The 27,252-nt window shown below is 38.4% G+C and overlaps 2 protein-coding genes across 2 annotated transcripts; both read right to left on the bottom strand.

The window, feature by feature from the left end:
• Window positions 1-5,276: 5,276 nt before the first annotated feature.
• Window positions 5,277-7,991, bottom strand: LOC147236491 (pyrokinin-1 receptor-like). The gene is made up of 6 exons (XM_086160837.1): window positions 7,848-7,991; window positions 7,542-7,638; window positions 6,750-6,936; window positions 5,770-5,776; window positions 5,418-5,626; window positions 5,277-5,328 (listed from the first exon to the last, which is right to left on the bottom strand). Exons 1-6 carry the CDS (start codon window positions 7,989-7,991, stop codon window positions 5,277-5,279), a joined length of 696 nt encoding a protein of 231 aa, XP_086016963.1.
• Window positions 7,992-10,501: 2,510 nt separating this feature from the next.
• Window positions 10,502-26,950, bottom strand: abcc2 (ATP binding cassette subfamily C member 2). The gene is made up of 32 exons (XM_086169695.1): window positions 26,612-26,950; window positions 25,327-25,503; window positions 25,090-25,236; window positions 24,858-24,998; window positions 24,604-24,726; window positions 24,152-24,207; window positions 23,807-24,062; window positions 23,492-23,667; window positions 22,878-23,055; window positions 22,457-22,711; window positions 22,212-22,277; window positions 21,894-22,031; window positions 21,661-21,807; window positions 21,491-21,575; window positions 21,076-21,142; window positions 20,832-20,958; window positions 18,926-19,102; window positions 18,389-18,556; window positions 17,941-18,124; window positions 17,634-17,769; window positions 17,231-17,333; window positions 16,919-17,138; window positions 16,350-16,504; window positions 15,989-16,144; window positions 15,604-15,803; window positions 15,364-15,490; window positions 15,169-15,270; window positions 14,051-14,194; window positions 13,484-13,642; window positions 13,231-13,397; window positions 11,426-11,620; window positions 10,502-10,811 (listed from the first exon to the last, which is right to left on the bottom strand). The coding sequence occupies exons 1-32, from the start codon at window positions 26,654-26,656 to the stop codon at window positions 10,682-10,684; spliced, it is 4,707 nt and encodes a 1,568-aa protein (XP_086025821.1). The 5' UTR covers window positions 26,657-26,950; the 3' UTR covers window positions 10,502-10,681.
• Between the last annotated feature and the right edge of the window lie 302 nt (window positions 26,951-27,252).

Raw genomic sequence — 27,252 nt, 5'->3', positions numbered from 1 at the left:
CTCTGCATTCCTATCCTGTATACCAAATCTGTCCATCACTTCTTCATCCCCTCTATTGCCTTCAACAACATGTCCATTGAAGTCTGCACCAATTATCACTCTCGTTTCTGGGAATATTCTGCATCACTTTATCTAACTCATTCCAGAACATCTCCTTCTCTTCAAATTCACATCCCACCTGCGGAGCATAGCCACTAACAACACTGAGCATCACACCTTCAATTTCCAGTTTCAGACTCATAAGTCTATATGACATTATTTTCACCTCCAGAACGTTCCTAAAAACTCCTTCAAGATAAATCCTACTCCATTTCTCTTCTTGTCAGTACCATGATAGTACAACTTAAAGCCTGCTCCGAAGCTGCTAGCCTTACTACCGTTCCACCTGATCTCCTGGACACACAGAATATCAACCCTCCTTCTCTGCATCATGTCGACCAACTCTCTACCTTTTCCTGTCATAGTTCCGATATTCAAAGTCCCTTCTCTCAGTCCCAGGCTCTTTCCTTTCCTCCTCTCTCTCTGCTTCCAAACAGGCCCTCCTCCTCTTCTTGTTCTTGTTCTTGTCCTTTGACCCACAGTAGCCCAATTTCCACTGGTACCCTGTAGGTCATCAGTACCAATGGTGGTCGTTGTTAACCCGGTCCTTGACCGATCCGGTATGAAATGGTTATGGTTGACTTGCATGTTTGGTTTTGGTTTTGAAGTAACCCTCTGCATTTATCCGGGCTTGGGACTGGCTCAGGGAGACACTGCTCCATGTCTCCCAAAGGCAGGCTTGGGGAGACACGGGTCAGTGCCGCCCTGAGGCTGCACCCACCAAGGTTTAGGAAATAATGAAGCGAGTGAGGGCCTTTTCAGCCCTGGGACTTAACGAAGTGCTTCATCCGGCTGGATAAGAGTGTTTGAGATGAGTTGAGGTTTGTATGGAAGTTTGACTTGTTAGAGGTAAGTCAGTTTAGGCCCATCAGTTTACATAATGTTGGAGGGAAGGTTTTCTTTAGTTTTGGGGCACAGAGGTTGTCTAATTACCTAGGAGAGAATAGACTAATTGATACATTAGTGCAAATGGCTGGAATTCCCGGCTTCTTCACGTGCTTAGAGCACAACGGCATAATTTGGTGCTGAATCCAGTCAGCCAGGTGTGAAAAGAGAGACTGAAATCGCTATTCGGTCAAGTGGTCACTTCAGACTTCCAACAACTGGTATTTTGGATCTTCGGTGACTGAATTGCACTTCTTGTAAGTCCCTTTGAATAAAAGCGTCTGCCAAATGACTGTAATGCAATGTAATGTTAACACTCAAGGACACCATATAGTGTTCTTAGACCCGACTAATGCATTCCGGTCAGTGCCACATAGTCTGCTGTGGGAGGCGTTTGATTTCTTTTGAGTGCCAGGTAGCATAAAGAGTTTAGTTAAAGCATACTTATAGATATCCAGCTCTGCTCTACCACAGCTGAGTACGCTTCAGTGTGGCAGCAGCATCCGGCATTTTGGCAGGATGTACAGTATCTCTTTCAGCTTTCACTATGGCAATGAAGGTAATTAATATTGCTTCAAAATGGGTGGTAAATTGAGAAAGGCTGCAGGAAAGGCTATGCCTCCCGCTAATTATGGGTTACATGGATGACATGATGACCGTGACGTCAACCGCACCATGTTCTATCAGGTTGTTGGTCAAGTTAAACAGCAATCCGACGGACTATTTGAGGAGTTCAGGCAGGAAATGATTCAAGGCATTTTTAGTATAGATAGGTCACAGCTCCGAGGCAAGCTAAAGTTGTAGAGTTTGCAAATTGGGTTGTTGCCTCAGTTGATATGGCCTTTGACAGTGTATGAGGTTCCCCTTTAGAATGTAGAAAAGGTAAAAAGAATGATTTCTCAATTGTTAGGAAATTGCTTAGAGTCCCATGCTGTCTGATGCTAGGCTTACACCTTAAGACTTAAAACTTAAGGCAAAATATTTAATTAAGACTCAAAAAGAACTATCAACTCACAGCAGCTCAAATATTAAAACTAGCTTTTTGATTCTCAAGTCATAGAGTAGGATTAGACAAGACTGTGGGCCTCACATCTAAAGACTTTGTAAAGATTTTGAAAAGACTCACTGAACACTACAACTAGATTCTTTCTGCAATTTTTTGTAAATGCAATGTTTTCACACGGTATTGCAGAGCCTCTGCTTTTGGATTCCAATATCAGAATCAGAATCAAAGAAACTTTGCTTGTTCCCGAAAGGCAATTGGAGGGCACAAGGGGTAGCATAGCAACCCAGAGCAGATGAATATCTATAATTATATAAAATCTTCTTTTCCTTTTGGCTTTTCCCTTCAGGGGTTGCCACAGTGAATCAACCTTCTCCATCTAACTGTATCCTCCTCTCTCACACTGACTAACTAACTTCATATTCTCCCTCACTACGTCCATAAATCTTCTCTTTGGCCTTCCACTAGACCTCCTTCCTATTTAGGTTTAGGTACAACTCAAGGCAGCTAAGTGTTGGTGGGGAGTTGATGGTGGACCTGAATGAGTAGCTGGTTATAACTGGCATATATGTAACTATATATATAGTTAGCACCTGGCTACGGCCCCATATATTACTGTGGTTTGGAGCGGAGAGGATAGTTTATTTTATCTAAAAATCCCTGAGGAGGATCGAGTTGAGGAGGCTTCTTACCAAAAAAAAAAAGCTAGGTGTCCTGAGATACCAACAGATGTAGAGGGGCAAGGTTGGAGGGCTCAGGTGCGGCCTCTGGAGATGGGCTTCAGTGATTTAGTGACAAAGTCTGCCATGTTTCTACTAATTGAGTTGGGCATCAGCTGTGTAGCATAGAGGGAGTGTTTTCAAGATGCTGGATTTCACTGTTAAGGATTCTTGAGGCGTCATGGGCATAATTGAACAAAACATTGATGGAAGGAAAGTGCTTTCTCAAAAACCCCAATGAAGTGCGTCTGACTGTTGGCGAGGGTAGGTAATTGGTGATTGTATATTGTTTCTTAGGTTGTTCGCTTGCTTGTAACTTGCTTGTCATTAGTTGTAGTGTATGCGAGCTTCTTTACAATCTGAATTGGGTTTTTAGGTGTGTTTTAACTGGGAATTTGGCACAAGGGTTTAGCTGCATTTTGTCCTATGTATTCATGAATGCTGGGGCTATGCACAGCTGAAGGTAACACCCTTCCCCGAGGAGGCATTATCTAATTGCTTTCTGCAGATGTGTGCGGAAACTACTGGAGCGATGGAACATGCGCCATGAAATGGATGGATCCAAAAATGCAGCTTGGTGGCCAAAGCTAATAAAGGATGTGGCTATTAATTGTAATAATAATAAAAAAAAAAACATAATAATGAGGAATTTTCAAACCCTCAGGCATTTTTAATTTGAACGATACAAGTTATCCACTCACATTACATTTGCAAAATGTACTTTAAATTGTGTTAATCTCAAGAGAAGATAAACAGAAACATGAGAAGGACTGAATATACTTAATTTCAACTGTACTGTATTTACACCCTTTATGGTATAAAAAAATAACAACCATGCAATGAATATTCGTTTTTTTTTTGCTTTTAACATGACACAAATTGAGAGTCATAAGTTAAAACATAATTAAATTTAGACATTCTCAAGATAAAGGGACACTTTTAACCAGACACTGTTGTACCATTACAGTAATAAATGAAAAAATAAAACAAGACAACCCATTTATGTTCATTATTGACCATCAAGTTGTTGGTTTCCATGACTATCTTCATCTCTCTGCTCTGACTCATCAGTGATGTTTATACAGTACTTCTTTTTCCCATCTTCTCATTTAACAGCACTCCTCTCTCTAGTGGTAGCTTCTTTGCAAGAGCTACTTTGTATCTGCCAAAATGCCCTCACATAACACCAATCACAACAAGGCCTAAGCTTACCCAAAGTTCTCCAGCAAGCTTTGCGAAACATACGGGAGGAGAAGCAGAACAGTAAGGGATCTAAAGCACTGTTGATGTACCACAGTGGAAGCGACAAGTAGGATTTGAGGATGGTGTAGGCTGTGTGGACAGTGTCTGACCACACAACAGTATACACTTGCATCAGTGATGAGGCGATGTCTGGGAAATTGCAAACAAAAAAGGCAACAACAACTGCACCTGGAAGATAAAATATTGAACATTTAAGTGACTTTTCTTTCTCATATTTGATTTTCGGCATTGTGCTGACAAACAAAATATCAAACATACACATTCAAAATTACATATTCAGTAAAGAAATGTCAAAAATCTAAATGTCCTTGGGAGAAGTGATGTTACGAGGAAAAAAAAATCTACGACCACTTGTTAAACCAGTCAGCAAATTCCTTTCAGTGAATATTAAATTATGTACTAAAACATACGTTATCCAACATAGGAAGGCTGGAATCACCTAAACTTAAATAGATTTTGTACTCATCAAAACCTAAATAGAATATGCTTGAGCTAGCTTTTCAGTTATCATTGTGAAATTTGTCTGTAGGGATTCTCAGCCATCCAGGTCATAGTTAAAACTTGTCAAAATCTTTTCCTGGCAATCAGACTTCAGTTTCATCCCTTGAATACATTTCACCTTTCATCTGAGAGGCTCCGTCATTTTGAAGGTGCTTCTTCAGTCCATTCCACTGCGTGGAGTGAAATGGACTGGCTCGTATATGGCCATTTCCCCTCTCAGATGAGAGGAGAAAGGATTGAATGGCATGTGATGACAAAACCATCTTCCAACACTGGTCCTCCATAGAAAGCATGATCTGAGAACTATGTCTTACAAATGAAGCCACATGGATGTGTCGGAGAGCCCACTTGTGTGTGGCGAAAGCCCTCCATTACCTAGATCATTATTTGATAATGTTAGAACAAGAGAAATGTTGTAATACATTCTCTGCTCCCATAAAAATGCTATTCTACCTCAATCAAGTTTGGATCTGTGATTAAAATGACCTGCTTATTTGGAAAGAAATTTTCAAATACTTTCAATACAAATACTTTCAAATACTGATTATTGGCAGAAATCACAAGTCTCTAAAGTTTCTTTATAATAACCAAAATACAATGGCTGAGTGCAAAACTGCAAAGCACATTTTGTGATACTTTTCTGGAGGTGCATTTTTCTTGTCATTTTATTCACAGCTTACCCATTAGTTTTAGTGCTTTCTTTTCATTCATTAGCAGCTTGCCATTTTGATGGCAATTGAAATCTTGCCTTTCCTTTGGATCCAGCCGTGTGAGACCCATGTTTCTCCTTTGCTGCCCATTCTTCCTCAGGTAGAGGAGAATGAGAAGGTAGAGAGTAAAGATGGAGACCAGGGGGACCTGTTTGTGGAGAGGCTTTTGTAAGAAAAAAAACGTTTGATGATGCATGTATGCTCTGTTGAATAGCATTCCTCACCACAAAGAATAACCCGGCTCTCAGGACTAAGGCTCCTTTGTAGATGTGGGTAGGGTCAGGCTCTGTCATCTCACACATGATGGAGACATGGAAGGCCTCCTCTTGTGTTGCAGCTGTGAAGTCAAGGATGCAGGCACGAGCTTGGTCATAGACCAAAGCAAAGGGCACAGCTGAGACCACTGAGATAATCCATACTAACAGAAGGCACGGCAGCCGATACTTCTGTTAGAAAGAAATGAAAGAAGATGAGGAACACAGTTATTTGACAATATTACATTGGGGCAAAAAAGTATTTAGTCAGCCACCAATTTTGCAAGTTCTCCCACTTAAAAAGAGGAGAGGCCTGTAATTTTCATAATAGGTACAATCCACCTATGAGACAAAATGAGAAATCACATTGTATGATTTTTAAAGAATTTATTTGCAAATCATGGTGGAAAATAAGTATTTGGTCAATAAAAAGTTAATCTCAATACTTTGTTATATACATATATTTGAGTCCCTGATGGTGCAGTGTGTTACTGATGGTAGCCTTTGTTACTTTGGTCCCAGCTCTCTGCAGGTCATTCACTAGGTCTCACCGTGTGGTTCTGGGATTTCTGCTCACCGTTCTTGTGATCATTTTGACCCCACGGGGTGAGATTTTGCATGGAGCTCAAGATCGAGGGAGATTATCAGCGGTCTTGAATGTCTTCCATTTTCTAATAATTGTTCCCACAGTTGATTTCTTTACACCAAGCTGTTTACCTGTTGCAGATTCCGCCTTCTCAGTCTGGTGCAGGTCTACAATTTTGTTTCTGGTGTCCTTTGACAGCTCTTTGGTCTTGGTTATAATGGAATTTGGAGTGGGACTGTTTGAGGTTGTGGACAGGTGCCTTTTGTACTGATAACAAGTTCAAACAGGTGCCATTAATACAAGGAATGTGTGGAGGACAGAGGAGCCTCTTAAAGAAGAAGTTACAGATCAAAAATCAGGTCAGGTTACAGAAATCTTGCTAGTTTGTAGGTGAACAAATACTTATTCTACCAAGGAATTCACCAAGTGATTCATTAAAAATCCTACAATGTGATTTCCTGGATTCTTTTCCCCCATTCTTTCTGTCATAGTTGAACAGTACCAATGATGAAAATTGCCTCTATTACCTTTTTAAGTCGGGGAGCTGTCACAATTGGTGGCTGACTAAATACTTTTTTACCCCTCTGTATGTTTGATTGAACATTTCTCCTTTTTCATTCGGGGACATTATTTTAAACTAAATGGTTGATATTCACTGTAGATGTATTATTTGAAAACAACCAAAAAACCTTTTTGATTTTTTACTCAACCTTGAGGCTGGAGACAGACCACATGGTGTGGCAAATGGCAACATAGCGCTCAGTGGTGAAGGTCATGATGACCCAGCTTGTGGTGGCACAATACACTTGGCGGATCATGAAGTAGACCTTGCAAACTGTTTGGCCAAGACGCCATGGCCAGCTCTCCCAGTAGTATCGATATAAGGTTACTGGGATGGTCAGAAGCTGCAAAATATCTAAAATTCAAAGAAAAAGATGAACATTAAGTATTTAAGTAGATTGGTGTTTAGTCTTGAAAATTCACTTGATTCAGTTGAACATGTCAATTAAAGGCATATTAAATTTGTGCAGAGAAATATCTTATTCTTTCTTCATGAGCAAAATTTTGCATAAATGTTTGCTGTGTGTCTATATTGGCAGTAACGTTTACTGTACTTTAAACTAAAGTATACAATGATTTGGAAAAATGGATTTGGTTATTTCCCTGATCAAGACTCATCAATGCAAATACAATAACTTCTTACAATTACTCTTTCAGAAAATCAACCTATGGCAAAAGGTATTTTGTGAACTCAGTGTCCAACTTAATGTCCCGCACATTTGAAATCTTGTCCATTTCAGATCAAATTCCAATATGCATATTGAGGGGTTATATGAAATACACCGAATGAAATTCATGTAAAAGATTATGTGATTTCAACAGTTAAGATAATAATAATAATTCTAGTAAACAATATATTGTGAATCAAAGTACACATACATACTGCATAAATCACATTTCAACATTACACCACCAGCACCAGTCTTGTTTAGGATTCAATATAGAAAAAAATATATCTACCTGATACAAGCAGGCTGAGAAGGTAGAAACGAATGGCACTGATTCTCATGTGACCATCCACAAAAAGGGTCACTATACTGACACCATCAACTATGAGCTGTAGAGAATTGAGGTATCAGTCAATAAACTGCAACTATTGAGTCTGTATTGAGTATTAACTAGTTGTGGATTACTAGTGTATACAGTATCGTATATATACTGTAATCAACTTGAATTTTATCATTACCAATCCCACATTATTGTGTATGTCAGAAGAAAAACATTTTTGTGTGAGGTGGGTGTGTTGTTTAAACGGAATATTCATACTCCAAACACGAAGATGATGCCGTAGAAGACAGTCATGGAGACAGCAATGGTCAGTGGCTCACTTTTGGTGACACTAATATGGAGCTGTGGCATCTCATTTGCACTGACATTGCAGCTGAATGAAATCTGCTCTGAGGGGTTCATGATGAGACGGCTGCTTGCTAGACAGAAGTTAATGAGAAATATTCAATAAACTCAAGCACAACTTGAGTATTAATATTTCTGATTATTATGGACATTTCAGTTGTTAGTACCCACTGTGGGAGAAAAAAAATGCACCTGCCACTTTGCCTATTTTGTAAAGACAGTAAAACCATTGAAACATGCTCATTTTGTTTTTCTCTTGTGATTTTCCACAAGTAATTGAAAAAAAGTCTTTACACAATTGTCAAAATAAGCAGGGATTCTAAATAGATAACATGGAGGATTTGAATGATACCCCTGAATCGCCACGTCTCCCAGCTAACCTGTTGCATTGTCTGCATATTGGTAAGAAAGCACTGCATGCACAATGTAGGTTATAATTACACTGATCCAAAAGCATTTAAGGAAACCAGTAATACCAAAGGTATCATTAGGTAAAAGAAAATTTGAAATGTTAATCTGACAGTATAATCAACTTCCAAATAAAGATAATTACCCTAGGAACATTTCTGTGCAAGTAAATTATTGTCTCATTTATTAGTACAATTGAAAATGAGTAGACTCACCTTGAGAAAGAAAAACATGTAGGATCCAACAATGAGGGAGAATTTGTGAAGACTGTCTTCACAAAAAGAACCGTTTTAGTGGTTTCCCTTTATTGCCTCTCCTCTCCTCTCACTTGTTCCCACTGACGCTCTCTCTGCTCTCTCTCACTTCATCAATGTCTATCTGTGACGTTTCAAGCTGTCACCGTCCAGACTCATAAACATTTTGAGATGGATTCACTAATGGCTAGTGTATCTGAATAAATCATACAGCTGCTTTTAATTAAGTGATACAAAGGAGTATAGTTAAATGATCCACCATTATCCCTGTTTACCATGTTTCTTTAAATATTTCAAATGTGAAGATCTCTATTCATGGGCCTGGTATGTGTCCGCAAGAACTGGTGGTCTAAATGATACATGGGGTGCACATCCGTAATCTTATGACTGTGCAACACAAAAGCAAAACACTAGATGAAGGGAAAAGCAACCATATTCAACAAAAGGCAACAAAGTACTTCAAAGGCAAGAGGTGCTCTTGTTGCTTCTTGTTATTTTTCATATTTAAATGACGCCCATGCAGCAATAGGGATGAGGACTGTCTCTAGTATGTAAATGATGTACATCGAATCAACCAGAATAATCCTTGTACCATTTTGTTTGCATAAATGTCATTGTTTTCAACAACTTAGTCTTCTTGGGAGTTATCTATTATTTTAATTTTTTTCTATAAGCTACATCTTTGAAGTTCTTTCAGCTTTTCCCTTCAGGGGTTGCCACAGAGAATCAACCTTCTCCATCTAACCCTATTCTCTCTATCCTCCTCTCTCATACCGACTACCGTCATATCCTCTCTCACTACGTCCACAGATCATCTCCTTGGTCTCCCTCAAATAAGAAACACTAATTTTAAAACACAGCCTCAATTTCATTCACTGACATCACAATGACAATATAATGGCAGAATAGGCAAATTTGTATTGAGTGTTTAACTTCCTCCACATTTTAAATCATTAACACTGTAAAACTTGACTGTGCTACAAAATCCAAGTGAGACCATCCATTAATGATAGCCCGGATGTAATACAGTATTTGTGTGATAAAAAACATTGCATTGTATATACAAAGTGGGTGTCATAATACATACATACACACACACACACACACACACATATATGCCTTTGAAGACTCTTTCACACTTGCAAAGTCAAGAACAAAGGTTTCTAAATCATGTTTCAATATTCAGATGTTACACAGAAAAACACTCAAGTTGTGCATTGGTAATTAGAGTTGTAATAGAAAGTATGGTTGGAAAACATTTCAAACCCTCCTAATAAGTAGTAATGGCAACCTTATACCCGAGGAAATTATTTAAATTGTATTTTTCATTGAAATTCTGTTTTCTTGATGTTATTATTCGAAATTGTTTCTTTGGTATAGAGGTCAAGTAGTATTTTTCCTCTGTTTTCAAGCGATTACGTTGTTACCTGTTTTTTTGTGAGGCTGGAGTAGTACAAAGAGGTGCTAATATATCCTCTTCACTGTTTCTATGTATTTGCACAGTGTTCGCTTGTCATTTTTTCAGTATTAGTAAAACGTTAAACACATCAACTGGGATTTCTGTTGATCAACACAACACAAGCCTACTTATAGCATCAGGAGCTTATTTAGGAGTTATGGTCACAATATCCTCTCTGGCAATGGCCATTTTCTAAACTTCCAACATTCTGTAGTGGATACTTTTCATGATCTGTCAGTCCCAAACCCAAAGTAAGTGGAGGAAATCCAGACTTCTCCTTCATGTAGCAAAGCAAAATATTAAATTGTCATATACTGTATATAATTTACAATAAGCCTTTGTGGCATTCTGTAACATTCATATCACAATTCCATCAGCATTAAAACCACTGATATAGATGAGAGAATCCATGAAACACAAAAAAATCAACACAGGACAAAACAAGAGACAATACTTAATATTTTTCAAATACAAAAATGATTTGCATACAGTGTGATTTTTTTTTCCAAAATATTTCTTCCAATAAATACATGTATAGCAGCATTTGAACACAACCCTGCCTTTAAAATCAAATGTCAAAAGCAATTTAGACAATAAATTCAAATACTAAAACCTGAAAGTGCAAGTCAGAAAGATGTGGTTTCCCCTTGTGTTATTCCAGCATCCTTTGCCATGGCATAGAAATGGCCTTGTTTCTGAAGCAGGTTGCTGGGAGAATCAAATTCCACTATTTTACCAGCATCAAGCACCATTACCCTGAGAAGGAGGATAGAGACAAAATGTGTGGATAGATGTCACACAATTGATGTCCAATTGTAACTCACAAAGGGGTTGGTGAAAGCTTAAAAAAGGTTTTTATTTGAAAAAAGGAAGTGTTAGTCTGAAAGAAAAAGGAAATTTATGCAAATCACCTATTTACAGAACATCAGCCTTACTTGTTGAATAATTGATGAAAATCCACTCCTGTAAGGAAGTGAGGTTCTTTCATCTCAACTGTTTATGCATCCAGGCAGAACGAATGGACACTTTGAGGTCTCTTTGTGACTGACTGAATTTTATTAAGGAACAAATTTTGGGGATTTTCCTCTCAGCTGTGACTTTCTGACCTCTGTCAAAAAAAGGGTACCCAAACTGCTGGGACATTTCATCTCCTATAGCCAAATCTAAATGAGACCAGCTCTTTTCTAATAAAACAACACACTAATGGAGAAAATCAGGTAGAGTGGAAATGTTCCAGAACGAAAAGTAGAAATTGTTAAAAACGAGTATTCAAAGCAGAAAAACTAAACTCAGAAACTCTAATGGTGATCACAACTGAACATCTTAACATTTTGACAGAAAACACAATCATTCAAGAGTGACAAACTCACCTCGAGCTATCCATGATGCTGTGTAGACGGTGGGCGATTGTGATGACGGTGCAGTCTGAAAACTCTTGGCGGATGGTAGTCTGAATTAGGTTATCGGTTTCCAGGTCAACAGCTGCGGTGGCCTCATCCAGGACTAATATGCGTGACTTTCTCATCAATGCACGGGCCAAACAAAGCAACTGTCTCTGGCCAACACTGCGTACAAAGATTACAAAGAGCGCTTACAGGTTTTTTTAGGTTCCTTTTAAAAAGTGGACATACAAAGGTTAATAATGATTTTTTCTTTTTTCCCCCAAGACATTTATTTAAACACTAGAGCTGACTTAACTTGCATAAAAATGCAACCCACTAGGTTTTGTGCAATGGGATTAACATACTTAGGAAATTTAACAGAGAATTCAAAGAGTTCTAAAAGGTACTTAGTCATCAAGGGCATATATAAATGTTAGAAATGAAAATGAGGGCCTCCCTATGCAATCCATTAAGCGAACCGATTGGCAATATTTGTACCACTCAATGTGATTCTTCCCTGACTTCACTTAGTTGCAAATGTTCTAACTCAACATCTGTCCATCTTTGCTGTTATTCAGTTTTGTCAGTGCGATGGTGAGTCCATGAAGCACAATGTAAAGCAATCTTGGCTCAAAAGAATCACAGGTGCTAAACTATCCTCTATTCAGGAAATCAGGAAACCAGGCATTAAACATCACTGCTGACCCATCTCACAACCTGTTGTCCCCTCTGTTAGTAGGTACAGATCACTGTATCACAGCACTAGAAGACAAGGAAAAAGGTTTTCCCCATATGCCATCACTTTGCTAAATCCAGAAATCCACACAGCACCTTACATGCCATGTCATGCCCATACAATAACATCTGTACCTGATCATCCCCTTATTTATTTCATTTTAAACTACCCAATAGTTGCACTACCTCACTGACCACATTAGTCATTGGGATAATTACTTTATTCACTCTGCACTCTACATGTGTATTGTTTGCAATGTTCGTGTCCAATCATTGTCTACCCTCATGTCAGGACTAGGTATAACTGTCAACCAAAGCCAAATTTCTTGTATGTGTGAACATACTGGGTCAATAAAGCTGATTCTGATACTGGTGAGTGGGAGTCCATAACTTGTAAAAATATCACCACAATGCATGGAGTTGGACAATTCATGGAGGTGTATGTGAGAATCTTCACAATGAAGTAATTAAAGTAAATGTTACAATCTGAATAAGTTAAAATCACAAAAGACTGGAGGTAAAACAGAAAGGTCTTTTACAGGATGATTAACATGCATTATTTCACTCCTCAGTGGAACTGATAGGATTCTAAATCTTACTATTGTTATGGAGAGAGTTATAATGTGGTCCACATGTACCTGTATGCCAAGCCTTTGTATTCTGAAAAGCTTATGAAATGCAATAAAGGCTTTTTTTTTCTAAATTATTCAAAGAGTCTTCTTTTTCTGTAGTTTTTTGCAAGTGCTAAAAAACATGTTGGAATTTTCACTTGACAAAATATTTCATTATATTGATGGAGATTATTAAATTTTCGGGGGAAAACAATATCAAATATCTTTTGTCATTCACATGGAAGCTAATTTTCAAAACACAACAAAAAGGAGGAGGGATAAAATCAGAAAAAGATCAGAGGGTTCTTAATCATTCAGACAATGAACGCTGGCGCAATTTCTATTTGAAATCCATTAATGTGGTCCCAAAAAGGGACCACATTAATGGATTGTTAGAGAGGGGTGTTGTAAATGGATGTTGTTTACAGCTATATGTCTTTGACCCACCTGAGGTTTTCTCCCCCTTCTGCAACCTCATGGAGCAATCCTCCCTGCGTCCCTGCTACAAAGTCTTTTAAGTGGGAAAGCTCCAGTGCTTTCCAGATGGCCTCATCGCTAAAGTTGTCAAATGGATCCACATTCATCCTCAAGGAGCCACAGAACAACACTGGATCCTGCACTCACAGGAGTAGAAGGGGTCAGTGCTACATGGGGTACTCAATACTTTAAGTGAGATGGATCATTTCTTTCACTTGTGTACCTGTGGTATAATTGTCAGCTTGTTTCTGAGGTCATGTAGGCCGATTGTTGAAATATCTATATTATCAATATAGATACGTCCTTCTGCAGCTTCAATTATTCTAAACAGGCAGTTAGTAAGGCTTGATTTTCCTGCTCCTGTGCGGCCCACTACACCTATCTGAAGGCAAAAATTGTTTTACATTAACAGCAATATTACCAAGTTTAGTTTGTAGACACAGTTATTGAGACATTCCCATCAACAATGGACAAACTCCAAGAGGTCAAAAGAAAGCAAAAACAGAAGCAGATACCTCTGCATGCACAACAACAAATGAGAGCACATACAATACAACAAGCTTTATGCTGTAACCTGGCTCCATACTGCACATAAAGAAAAAACATCCGAGATTAGATATCCCAGAATCCTCAATGTAAAAGCTTTTGAACCCACAGCAGATGAAACAAAACAACATCATTCCATTAGTACTGATAACTGTGTCTCTCACAATCTTTCTCTCCCTCTGTCTCTCACTTGCTCTCAAAACTCCAAATTTAATCTCAGAAAATGAACACAAACAAAACAGACCTTCTCAGTACTGTGAATGTCACTGGAGATTCCATGCAGAACCAGGTCTAATCCTGGTCTGTAGCGGGCACTGTAGTGTTCAAACTTCAGGTTTCCTGCTTCGGGCCAGTTCTCTGGGGGACGATTTTCTGTTATCCAACAGCTCTGTTGAAACACAGACATCGTTTAGCCAAGGCTTTTCGTCACTAATATAGTTCTTACTTGTGTGACATGATTATGATGTAGAATTTGGTTGGAAGATTTTGGTGAAATCAAACACTTTACTGTAAAAAAATAAATAAATAAATAAATTATATATACATATATATATATATATATATATATATATATATATATATGTATGTATATGTATATAGGGAATTCTCTAGGGTCCTGAAGTTTCAGATAAGAGTCAGTCATGTAAACAAGCGAGCCAAGAAAAATGTTTGAATTGGGCATGGAAATTTGTAAAAGCAATCGAAACTTTAGAACAAGCCTTTAGTGGTCAACTGTAAGACAGACCTGGGAAAGTAAATCTACCATTGTGTACAAAATGGATGGTATGCTTCTGATAAATTAAGTTGAATGAATGAGAAGTATCACTGTAACAAATACTATCATGTGTAGGTAGATGTATACCCAATGCTTTGATATCTATTATTGAAAAATTGGCTAATTAGGAAGAGTAGGAAAAAAATTACACAATTAGAAATTATTACACACCACTGTGCTGAACCATGCATTTCAAAATGTCAATGCAGTTATTATAAAACGAAGCACCAATTTGCTGTCTGACAAAAAAAATAATACAAATTTGGTGCTCTGCTGCTGTATCTCAAAAGTAAAATGTCACCTGCAGATATTGAATATAAGAATCATGAAAGCAGCTTTTATCAGATACAAAATAGGTCAAATTTAGAAAGCAGTATGGCAGAACACGGCAAACATTCAAAATTACTTTTCACCATGTGTAAATGTCCCGGGCCCTCCTCTGCTGCATCATATGTATGAGCACATTTATGGATTTAGATGTCAGCTCTCCCAATCTTCTTTTTTGTTAGGCCATTAGGTTTTGGGTGTTCGCCATAAATCTATGTATTTTGAAATTAATTTGAGGACAAGCTATCAAGTCAGCTTACCTCATTCTCAATCTTGCTGTATTCGCTTATTCGTTCCACAGCTATGATATAATTGTCAAGCTCCGAGGTCATCCTTACAAGCCAGTTGAGGGTTTGGGTCACCTGAAAAGCCAAGATACAACAGTGGAATCAATAGCAATACCAATATCATCATTTTGAGCTGCTGAGTATGGGAGGGGTCACTTATTGCCTTACATTAAGAGCGTATGATATGGACAGACCAGCCATGCCACCATCCAGCGTATCTCTTGCAAGGACAGCAAACAGAACTGCAAAGAAAACCACTAGGTTTCCCATGAACTCCAGACGAATGGCCAACCATCTACAGGACAAACACATAGAAGGAAATGCAAACATACACACAACTACTTTTCAGCACCATGTTGTGTTTGTAAGTGCATTGTTTGACAACAGAATCTTTGTCCAGTTTCTGACCTGTTTGATAAAATCCAGGGGTACATACACATCAGATTTTCGTCAATAATCATTTTGTTGTGTTTAAGAAATCTTTCTTGATGACCATAGGCTCTTATAACGGATAGACCTGACACAGTTTCACCAAAATGTGAATATATTGGAGACCGGGACACTGATTCAAGCCGATGCAGCTGCCTCGAAGTGACTATATAGAAACGCTGGGGAATATAAAGGAAAAACACACACACACACACACACACACACACACACACACACACACACACACACACACACACACACACACACACACACACACACAAATGCTTTGTTAATTGCCAGAGTTGTCATTTTGTTTGTCTCTCCTTTTTAGTAACTCTTCGACAAGTGAATCGGCAGAACTTACCTGCACAAGGCAGTAAACAATGGACAGGGGAATGATGATAACGATGAAGATCGGAGTCGCTAGGCATATGACAAATAGGGTCCCCAGAACACCCAACAGACACAGAATGCAGGAACGAAGGGAATTTGGAATTGCTTCGTCCACTCCAAAAATATCCTTTTGCCCACATATTAAAGACAGTTGGTGTTAATTTTATAGAACCCAAATGGTTCAAGCTGCTTTTAAATGAAGCACTGATAAAAGAACATTCATTGTCATATAACTGTATTTATAAAAAAGAGAGACGAAACAAACACATAAATAAAAGGTACAAATGGTTAAAAAATTAAAAGATAGTCAAGAAGGGCAATGCAAACCCTACTTTAGCAAAGCGGTTGATGATCCTCCCAATGGGTGTCGTGTCATAAAAGGCCATCGGAACTCGGAGCATGTTGTGGAGCAATCTTGAGTGCAGGATTTGAGATGCAGAGATTGCTGCATTGGCCAGAAGCAGTGTTCCAAGGAACACAAAAATGCCTGCCATAAGCAGAGAAAAGGTTCATTATAAATCAGTTGGAAAAGAAAACTATTGCATATGTAGTAAATATTATATTTCATAGTCAAGCGTGTCTGCATGGATGACAGAATAACGATTTGCTCAAGAAACCGAGCATCAGCGTAACCAAGAAAACATGGCAAATGTTCAACTCCAAGCACCACAAGTATGTCAGAGGTTGAGAAAAATTCAGTTGTCAGTTAGAGCATTTATCATTCTCCTGTTCCCTGACGTCCATTCATCTACTTTATTATTTTCATGACTTACAAGTATCATATGCATACAAGTCTTTGGCCAAAATACTGCACTGCAATTGTTGGATGTAGAAAAAATAATGAGTTATTTAAGATGATAAAGGAAATAATTTAGAAATAAAACAAATAAAGTACAATTACCCTGAGCTATTCCTAGAGTTCCAAACACTCCCACTCTCATATCCCTCTTCCAGGAAGGGTATGTCACATTGTTATATATCTTCGAGTCTTTGGTCCAATCGCTGAGCCATAGGTTCTGACCAATGACAGCGACGTTTTGGAGAAAATAAAACAGGATGATTGTGACAGCGTATCCCCAGCCCATAGCACGAAAGTACTGGAGGTACACTTCTAACTTCACCTGGAAATGTAATACAGAGGAAAGCTCTTTATGACACCTTTGTATTCATATAACTAAAAGGAATGATGATAAACAATATAAGCCACAATTACCCTTCCTGTTTCCATCGTTTCAGCTTCTATTAGCCTTTGGCCAGTCTTCGATTTGTCCAATTCCTCGAATCTTTTCACAGAACTACTTCTCCTTAGAGTGAGACTTAGGTAAAAGCACAGATAGAATTTAAAAGCACTCCATTCTATACATTTATGGTGTATTTATGAGAAGAGCATCAAAAGATAAAATGGGATATAATATTTGTTGGCTGACACAGTCCACAACAGATGATAAAAAACACTTCATTCTATGTTTAATATGTAATTGACATTGGGAAATTATCTGCCTGTTACTTGCTATAAATAGAAAGTCATGGGTTAATTCCAGTAAAAAGATTCATACACTGTGTAACTCTGTCATTCATTTACTTATTCACTCATTGGCAGACTCACTCCCTCTCACCTGCTTTTGCGCTTGCTGCGCCGAATATTGTTTTCTCTCTTCAGGGTGACAGACACAGTGTCCTCTAAAGGATAGTCTGGTTCAGTGTCCTCGCTTTCGGGGAGCAGTTCAATGTCTTGAGTTTCCTGACAGTCATCTGATTAAATAAATACAGCATTGTCTTTAGCATGATGTTAACAAAATTAGAGCAATTGGAGAAATGTTGCACAGCACTGTGTCATTATTGTTTGCATATTGTATGAGCGTTATTCAGAGAACACTGTGTCCACACACCGCTGAGAAAATGTAGAGAGTTACACTGAATTACCTGATTCTGAATGGCTGCTACCATGCTGCTCTTGGGCATATGTGTTTAAAAAATCAGCAAAAGCCCCCTTGCTGGCTCGAAGGCTGTTGTAAGATCCAGTCTCGGAAACCATACCATCCACCATGACCACAATTTCATCAACATAAGGTAAGAAGCTCACTCCGTGAGTCACCAGAATACGAGTCTGCAAAGACATAGATGCTTAAACGATGGAATTATAAAACAGATTTGATAGTACAAGGGGAACAGGGACCAATGTGCCAGTGGACACAAAATTTATAAAATACTTAATTTCAGGTAATTGATAGTGCAACATTGTCATGGCTGTGATGCTCTTCTACTGAAATGTTTAAAATACAGAGCGCAAAATGTTGATACAATTCATGCTCCTCTTGATAAATATTTGGTCTTGGAGTTTTAACACTGTGAATGTCTTGTCGACACAAACCTTGCCTCTGAGGAGTCCATTGGGTCCAATTACTTTTTCAAAAATGTGTTTTGATACATGAGAGTCCACAGCAGACAAGGGGTCATCTAACAGATAAATGTCATTTCGGCTGTAAACTGCCCTGGCCAAGCTCACACGTTGCTTCTGACCCCCTGATATGTTGATTCCCTGCAAAAGAGGAGAGACAAAACCCAAGGCCATTTTGCATTTTTGTGTAGCTTAATTTTTGAACAGCATAATCTCCTATTAATTTAATAACTATCCTCTGAAAAGGCTCTAGTATTGAAGTTTCTTATCAGCATTATAATATACAGCTTTGGAAAATGTAGTGCAACCAAGTTGTCGGGTTTACAATACAATTATTATTCAAAGCTATAGGATTAAACATTTTTTTGACAATAACTTGAGTACTTTAGAGAAGGGAGTTTTTTGTCACGTCAACTGATACACACACAAACACACATTGACACATAAATGTTCATCCTTTATTTACTGAATACCTTAGCACACCATTAGAGCCTTGAAAACTTGTCTTACTTTCTCTCCAATTTCTGTAAGATCACCTCCTGGAAGCAGCTTCAGATCAGGGACCAGGGCGCAGGCCTGGATCACCTCTTCGAACCTTTTTTTCTCATAGGGCGAGCCAAACAATACATTATCTCTCAGTGTCGCATTTTGTATCCAAGCTTGTTGTGGCACGTAGGCAAGGGAACCCTAGAATGGGGCCAGAAGAACATTTATATTTCATTTCAGAAAAAAAGAAAAAAAAAATTCCACTTTGTAGTTTGGAGGACTTAAGTGGCTCAACCATTCCTGTTCGCTATTATTAGCTAGCAATAATGTGTCATACATTTCTCTATTAATAATACTTTGTTCTCAAATATGTTTAAAATGAAATGGACTGTATTTCTTGGGTAAGATGGACATTGCTAATAGGATGTAAAGTGCTGGTAATTATGGCTTTATGAAAAGCAAGCGTTCCCTCCAGAGAAACTAAAGTACTTTGAGGTAAATTAAAATGATTACTTTCGTGAATCATCTCTTAGGGTACTAATATCACTTATGTTGATATGCATGTGTGTTCCTCTTGATGTGTTGCTTTCCATTCTTCCTACGGCAATTAACTGTTGATTCTCTCATATATTAAGACCTACCTATTTAATATTAGTCTCATCTGTTTGTGACTCCCTTAAATATGTATGATTCAATGTTTTTCTCTTGTGTAATGTCACACTCAATGTCATTTAATAAAATGCAGTTTGATTCCCTGAATCTTCAGTTTCCTATGGTATATTAATTTGTCACCCTCCACACCTCCTAGAAGGAACATTAAGATGAGGAATCCAAGAATTATAAGTATATACACCTTTAAACTTCTTTCCATCCACATTGTTTTCACTATCTCTTGGCTACCCAAGTGTTCAGAGCAGGGACTTCACTTTTCTGAAAACTACTGAGATGGAAAGCTTGTGGCCAACAGGGGAAAACAGGTACAGAACAACCCAGTGCAGTGTACTTAGTAATTGCTTGAAGGTAAACTGCAAAACTCTGCAGGATGCAGACTCATACATTTCCTCTGCAAAGCCACATACATCTGTCAGGGAGCTTAACACGGTTGAGAACACTTGTTTAACCTGCTTCCCTCAGGCAGCCTCTCCAACTGTCACAAATGTGTAAATGTCACATTATCTGTAATCTCCCAAACACACAATATGCAAACAAACAAACATGCCTTTGACTAGTGCCGCAGCAATTTAAACCATAGTAAACAGACTACGTAGAATTAAGAGAAAAAAATGTCTACATTAATAGCCACAAACATTTTGATAAAGTTCTTCACGCTACTCAATATTCTTGTGTAACATTGGTTAGTAAATGTTTATATGACATATTTACAGTAAAACTTCTATTTATTGTTAAATTGCTAGTGATTATTTATAAGCTACTTGTATTTGGTGCATTTCATGATGAAGAGTGTCTAAACATGTCATTGTTTTGTCTTAATATGTTGATATTTTCATAAAAACTGTACAAATGTATTGCTGTAAGCAATGCCACATACAAAAAGACTGTTTCATTCTGTCCTTTTCTATTCTGTTCTAATATATAAAATGTGTCTCATTGAGATAATTCTCACACATAATTTTAACAGCTGTGAATTGATCTCAAATTCAGACCTTAATTGTGCTGTATTGTTCATTATAAGAATGTTTATTTTTAACATTCTTTGAATTTTGGTTCTAGAGATGTATCTTAATGAACTGAAATCAAAAGCAGCTTATGTAAGTGGTATGCAAAGCAATGACCTGTGATACAGAAATCTGAAACAGCTAATCCTTTTACCTTAATAAATACAGATGAAATCAATATCTAATACTGAAATCTTGCAACTTTGAGCTCATGATATGTCTGTACTTATGGAAAGAAAGAAATAGGCTCTGACCTGAATGTTGATATAGCCCTTGGTGCTGTGCATTTCTCCCAAGATAGCTGAAATCAGGGAGGACTTCCCTGAGCCTACGGTTCCCACTATTGCTATCAGCCGACCAGGGTTAAAGTCCAAAGACACACTGGCAAATACGAATAATATGATCAAGAACATATTTTTTTTTGTTAAAAACAAATATGTGGGACTTATACTAGTATGCAGCATAACATAATGTGAATATGTTTCATTCAAAACATACTTTTTAAGCAAGGGCTCCTCATCTCTTTCCCAAGAAAAGGAACCATCACATATACTGATAGCAGAATCTAATGGATGAAGAGATGGACAGAGATGACATTTATACAGGTGATTCTTGTCAAAATCTCGTTCTTGTTGCAATAGGACTTGCTTTTCTTCCCTTGAAGATGTTTCACCTCTCATCCAGTGACTTCTTCAACAGGAGAAAATCGAGTCAACTGAAGAAAGCTCACACATGAAAGGTGAAAATGTCTTCAAGGGAAGAAAATCAGGTCAAGGTGCAGAAGCAGATTTTGACTTGAAATAACCATGACCTGGATGACTGAGAATCTCCACAGACATACAGGTGATGTATCAAGAAACTTGTAATACACTTGTTTATAGGACTAAGGTGTTAAATAAGATGGTGAACATACTGAAACTGGGGTCATGTCGCACAATGTTACTTTGAAGGTCTTCACCACTCAAGAATTTTTCAAGGCGCTTCCGGGACACGTTTGTCTAAATTGTCAAAGAACATTATCAGAGAACTTATTTGATAACGGCGAAGCATACCTGCATCTTCCATGTATTCTAGTTTCCTCACCTGCACAGTGGCGGCAATGAGCATTGGCAGCAGAGCCAGAGGAAATCGAAGAATGTTGAAGAGGGAGATGGCAGTAAAAGCTTTCTCAGCTGTCAATGCATTGCCCTCATTCGTCTGAACAAACACTGCAAATGTAGCCAGAGATACCTGGGAATGGGTTAGAATTAATATGAATATCGGCAGAAATCATCCTTAGTCCATATTGCATTGTACCACGGAATGATAGGACTCACTAAAGCGGGGGCACAGGAAAAAATGAAGGTGGAGACAGATGTTAGATAGGCAAACTTCTTCATGACCTTCAGTTCGTCCCCTCTTATATTTTCCACCTGAGCCTGGAAGGATGGCTCCCATGCATATACCTTCAGAATCTAGAGGGAGACAAGGCGGAGGTAGAGCAATATGGAAAAACACCCAAAAGAGTTAAAATAAAGCCTTGCTTCCCTTGTACACTGAATCAATCAACAACTGCAAGATTATGTTGATCAGGTGACGGTGGTGAAATTAAGGTGAAATTAATTTACTTGAAGTTTACTTAAAAGATAATTTACCTTGATACCGTTAAGTATCTCATTCATGACTTTCAACCTCTTGTCCTTGAAATTCATGTTCTCAACCTGAGGAGATCAAGTGTTAGTCGTTACGATAAGTCAGAGGAAAGCTGCTTTCAACCCAACTGATCTCAAATCTATCAAATCCCACTACATATTAGTGGTGGGATTTGAAAAGATCTTTAAGTAAGAAGAAAAGATAATGGCACTATACTATATAGGTTTGTGTGTTGAATTCTGCTGACCTGGAAATGTTTGGCCTTGCTGGCTAGAAATCCATTGATAGGCACCATAAGCAACATGACTGCTAGTCCTGCCAGAACAGAAGCCCCTAACTCCAGCCAAAGGAAAACAATGGCTAGAACAATCTGCAGCGGGCAGGACCAGAGTAGATGGATGACATTTGTCAAATTGTTGAAATGCTGGGCATCAGCAGAGATGAGGTTCAAGGTTTCTCCAACTGTTGACTCTTTTCGATGGTCATTAGACATGACTAGGGCCTATAGAAAAAATAAGAGACAGAGTGTTTATAAGAGGGAAAACGACTGAAAGCCCAAATTCTACATTTGTTTAAGCTAAACAGACAATGTGTTTTGATTCTATCATTTTTTTACTTTTGTGTTATTTTAAGATATGTTCTTAGTTCTGTTGCGACTCATTTCATACCTTTTTGTACACAGCACCTGTGAGGGCAGCGCGAACCTTTGTCCCGAGCATAAAGCAGCGGAGGAAGTACTGTTGCAGGAACATAGATTGTAGGACAGCCACCACTAGCAGCAGTATTGCATAAAAATACCCTGTCCAAGTATAGCTGGATTTGTCCTCGGTGTAAGAAATCATCAGTCTGGGAAATAAAAAAGTATAATTGTGGCAAATTTAATATTCAAAATATCATGAATTTCCCTCATGAATTTGGCAAATTTTAAGCTCACTCAACTTTTATTTAAAAGTGAATTTGAAAGCCAAAAACCTGATTTCTAAGTTTTAAGGCACATTAGACAGATCAACATTACAAAGGTCTTATGTGTGGTGGTGCGCCACTTTACTCTCAGTAAATGATTGCTGCTCTAAACCGAAGCAAACAACAGTAAACTGCACCATTTTCTTGCAGAGTGATGACAAGTGCGCTATCATGTTTTTTTTTTCCATTGTAAATAAAATCACAATTCAAATTCAGAAACTGAATCTGCGAAAAAAAAGGCTTCTTAGAAGGCCATGAAATGGTTTGAATTGTAATATACCAGTGTCTGAAAATGACTTTCAGTTAAAGTCTGACTTACTTCAAGACCTGGGGGCTGATGAAAGACAGCAGGTCATAAAGGACCTTGAAGATTGCAGATTGGACTAGAATCCCTTTAAAAGTCTTGCGGATGACTGAGATCAACCATGAATTGGGATAATCTACCTCTGACGTCTTTTTGTTTTTCTTTTTATCTTTCCCCTTCCCCAGTTCTTCCTAGGGAAATATTATAAATACACATAGATTTTATGAGTGAAAACTGATTTTACACAGAAAAAAAAAAAATTTTTTCAACTGTCAGAAAATCAATATCTTTGCACAATATGCTACTCATTTCTTTTCCACACAGTCTCACCATCACCAGCAAATCCTGACTGACACCTTTTCCTAGACCACTGGCTTGTTCAATCGGAAGGGTCTCATCTCGGGTTTTTGCACTGTATTTGTGCTTATTCTTCGTCAAGTTCCTATGATACTTCGCTCGAGCTGCAGCCAGTTCTGATTGCATGATGCGGTCAAACTGCTGGCAAATCTGAGCAGTGGTGTCTTCCTCATTTAGCTCCCACATGTCTTCCTTCACCAGAGGCTGCTTGTACCCCCTCACCACCATACTGTAAAGAATTGGAAGAGGAATGTGACAACACAGCAGTAATGGAATGTATGAGAAGGTGTGTGTAAGGATTTTTAATGTCCCATTTACCTATTAAACCAGTTAAAAGTGAGTCTGCTCAAAAATGCTGCACCTGCCAGAGGATTCTGTGTAGAAAATAAGTGAATAATATCCATCACACTAATGATTAACATTGTTACCAAAGATTAGGAATGTTCAAAGTAAATAACACAAAGGCAGAGAGCAGTAATTCTTTCATTATCTTAATCGTTCATCCTGCACGCAGGGTCACCAAGAGGCTGCCTAAGCTTTCATTGAGTGAGAGGCAGTATGTCTAATCGAGACATACAACCACTCTGTCATTCACACGACGGCAATAAAGGGTCTCCAATTGACCGAATGCATGTATTTGGACTGTGGCAGGAAACCAGAGAAACTGGGAGAAACCCACTCTGTCACAGGGAACATGTTAACTGAACACAGATAGGCCCCCTGCCCCGAATCAGGCCAGGGAACTTCTTGCTGTAACCCTGCATAAGTACCTTTTTAACATAATCCTTGGTTTCTGGAGACACATCAGCCAGAGCAGATAGGACAAGTGCAATCAGTTCCAACCCAAAGGTGATGTAGAACAGGCAGAAACGTGGCAAATCCTTGATCTCCTCCTGTTGGAAAGAGGTAAGTTCAAGAATAGCCTTTAAGTGTTAAGAACACCCAAGATAACGTCATACAGTGAGTAATTCCGGTCATTTTTTATTTCTTCCCTTTTAGTATAATTTCAGGTGACCTCTCTTACCAGTCTGAAAGCCTCTCGTAGGAGGGTCTGGAAGTAGAATATCTCACAAAAAATCTGAATAACCCAGAAAAGGAAGAGCGTGGCAGAATCGACCGCTTGAGTTTTACGCCTCAATCCTTCTTGGCAAAGCATTACCAAGATCTGGAAAAGGGGAGGAAATGTCAGAAAATAAAATATATCTGCATCTTTATCCCACGAAAAAATGAAAAAAAAAAAAACCTGCTCCATTTACCCATGACACAGCAAACAGAACGGGGTTTGCATAATATACAGCAGGACTTTTCTCTGTAGAAGATGGACCTTTGCTTGGACTGTAATCCTGTGCTAATGTGACTGCAAGTCCTGCTATGGCAGTGAGGAACAACAGACATGCAACAATCTGACAAGATAGAAAGACAGAAAAAAATTACAATAAATCATATCCCAAGCTGTACTTTGTGTGTTTGCTTTTAATTACTGAGTGCATTACCTGTTTGCAGATGTAGAGTTTGGACAGGTGTTTTATGTTCCCCTGTGTCTTGGTAAAAAGATCTGCCAAATGACTTGGGGCAGAGAGCCAGAGAAACCCAAGGGGTATCCAGACAAGCACTGTCTGCTCCACACATACTGGAAGGTCTGGTTCTTCTGTTTCCAAATAGGATGCATTCTGAGGAATAACACACATAAATCTCAAAGATAAAATAACTGTAAATAAAATCAAGTATCCACATTCAGTCATTAAAACACTAAGTCATGAGGAGTTTAAAATGCATTCCACTGTGGGATCATCTCAACATCCCAGATTAGAAATTTAATCAATACCGACTCATGTTTAAATCCCTGGTCGATGTTCTATAAGCAGCTGCATATATAATGAACACTTCCAGAGGGGAATATTCAAACACATACAACTCTGGGGAGCTTCAGGCCAAAGGAGGCCTTTGTCAAATGACAAAATACTTATGAATATGCTAGAACTGTTTCAAACACTCAAAGTTATTTCCCTCTACTCTTCAAGGAAGCAGGTGATTCAGAGCAGCCTCACTTATTTTCACTGTCCCTTACCTTATAGCACCAAAAGAAATGAGTATTTGAAGAGATTCAAATCAATGTCCATTTTCTGTCCTGCAAGGGCATGATGTCAATGCAGGTCAGGTCATTTGAAATGCCGTTTTGTTATACCAACTGAATCAGAGGTTTTGTTTCGAAAAGGTTTGGCTGTACACGATTACTCCCAATTATATTCTCAGACCACTAGAAAATAATAAAAACAGAGATTTAAAGCTTAAGGTTGTTGAATTCAGTAAAGATGTGCAGCCAATGTCAGCCATGCTGAGTCATGCCTTACTTTACTGGCAAGTCAAATTTTAACAGAGCTCATTGCTGACAGGGATACATGAGTACATGAACTTATTTTGCTTACACAAGGACTACTGAAAAGAAAAGCACGTTTTCCTTTTCACTAATTTTCTGCTTTTCTTTTTCATTTTAAAACAAATGACTGAATTACAAAGATCTTTTATCAATATCTACGTAGGTCACAGTGTGGAGGAATAACCACTGGCATGGGATAACAGCGCTTCAAAACACAATGTAACACAATAAACTATAAAGAAACTTACAGGTTTCTTTAAGAATGTCAGCCATCACTTCTCTGTTAACACATGACACTGTAATTTTAACATACTGTAAAAGTTTATGCTCAGTGGCTTTCTTAACCAAAAAAGTATTAATTAATCCACAGAACTGATCTAAATTTTCACCGTTGAACTCACCCAGAAGGTTGACCCACAATATTCCTCCAGGGCTGCAGCGCACATGATCTCCACTGATGGCTGCTGCTAGATTCCCCACCAGCACCTGCAATTTTCCCTTAGATCCACTGCTGTGGAGGGTTGAACTGTTCTGTCTTCTGTTAGCCCGCAGGACAACAATGGCAGGATGCGACTGAGGAACTTGCTTCAGGACTTTTCAGAAGAAAGGAAAACCCGAGACCCCTTCAAGATCCAAGACATAGTTTGACACAGTCCGCCGGGTGAAGTGCTGACAGGTTAATGCTCAACTTCAGTCTTGATCGCTTGTCATAGTAGATGATCATTAAGGTCTCGATCGGAATCTGAGAAAACCACTCTGCTTTCGGTCAGTTAGACAATCCAACTATCTCCCATTCAGAAACTCCACACACACCCCTATGTGTCTAAAGTTCAACCTTACAGGGATATGGCTACAAGCAAGGCACATGAAACGAAACGAGATGTTAATGACTTGACTAACAAAAGTGTGTTGTTTATTTTGAGTTGTTTGCTAATTGTTTAAGTTGTTTAAAGAGCCAAATACCTTATCAGCTTTACTCTCTTGGTTTTCTATTTTTGTTTGATCATAAGCCAGTTTTTTATTCTAACATGTTTGTGAGCAT

Source organism: Fistularia commersonii, chromosome 2 (assembly GCF_037954325.1).
Source record: "Fistularia commersonii isolate RoL2024-O1a breed Wild chromosome 2, RoL_Fcom_v1.0, whole genome shotgun sequence".
In the NCBI taxonomy this organism is placed as follows: Eukaryota; Metazoa; Chordata; class Actinopteri; order Syngnathiformes; family Fistulariidae; genus Fistularia; species Fistularia commersonii.
This window is presented reverse-complemented; position numbering and strand designations above follow the sequence as displayed.

Bases quoted from the DNA above. Each gene is read 5' to 3' on its own strand.
- LOC147236491 (XM_086160837.1), bottom strand. From the start codon at position 7,991: ATGAACCCCTCAGAGCAGATTTCATTCAGCTGCAATGTCAGTGCAAAT. The intron at 7,639-7,847 runs GTATGAATATTC...AATTCTCTACAG, and splicing joins GCATCATCTTCGTGTTTGGA to CTCATAGTTGATGGTGTCAG. The intron at 5,329-5,417 runs GTTATTCTTTGT...CTCCACAAACAG, and splicing joins GCCTTAGTCCTGAGAGCCGG to GTCCCCCTGGTCTCCATCTT.
- abcc2 (XM_086169695.1), bottom strand. From the start codon at position 26,656: ATGTGCGCTGCAGCCCTGGAGGAATATTGTGGGTCAACCTTCTGG. The intron at 23,668-23,806 runs GTGAGACTGTGT...ATATTTCCCTAG, and splicing joins GTCAGGATTTGCTGGTGATG to GAAGAACTGGGGAAGGGGAA. The intron at 21,808-21,893 runs GTGAGTCCTATC...ACCCATTCCCAG, and splicing joins TTTCCTGTGCCCCCGCTTTA to GTATCTCTGGCTACATTTGC.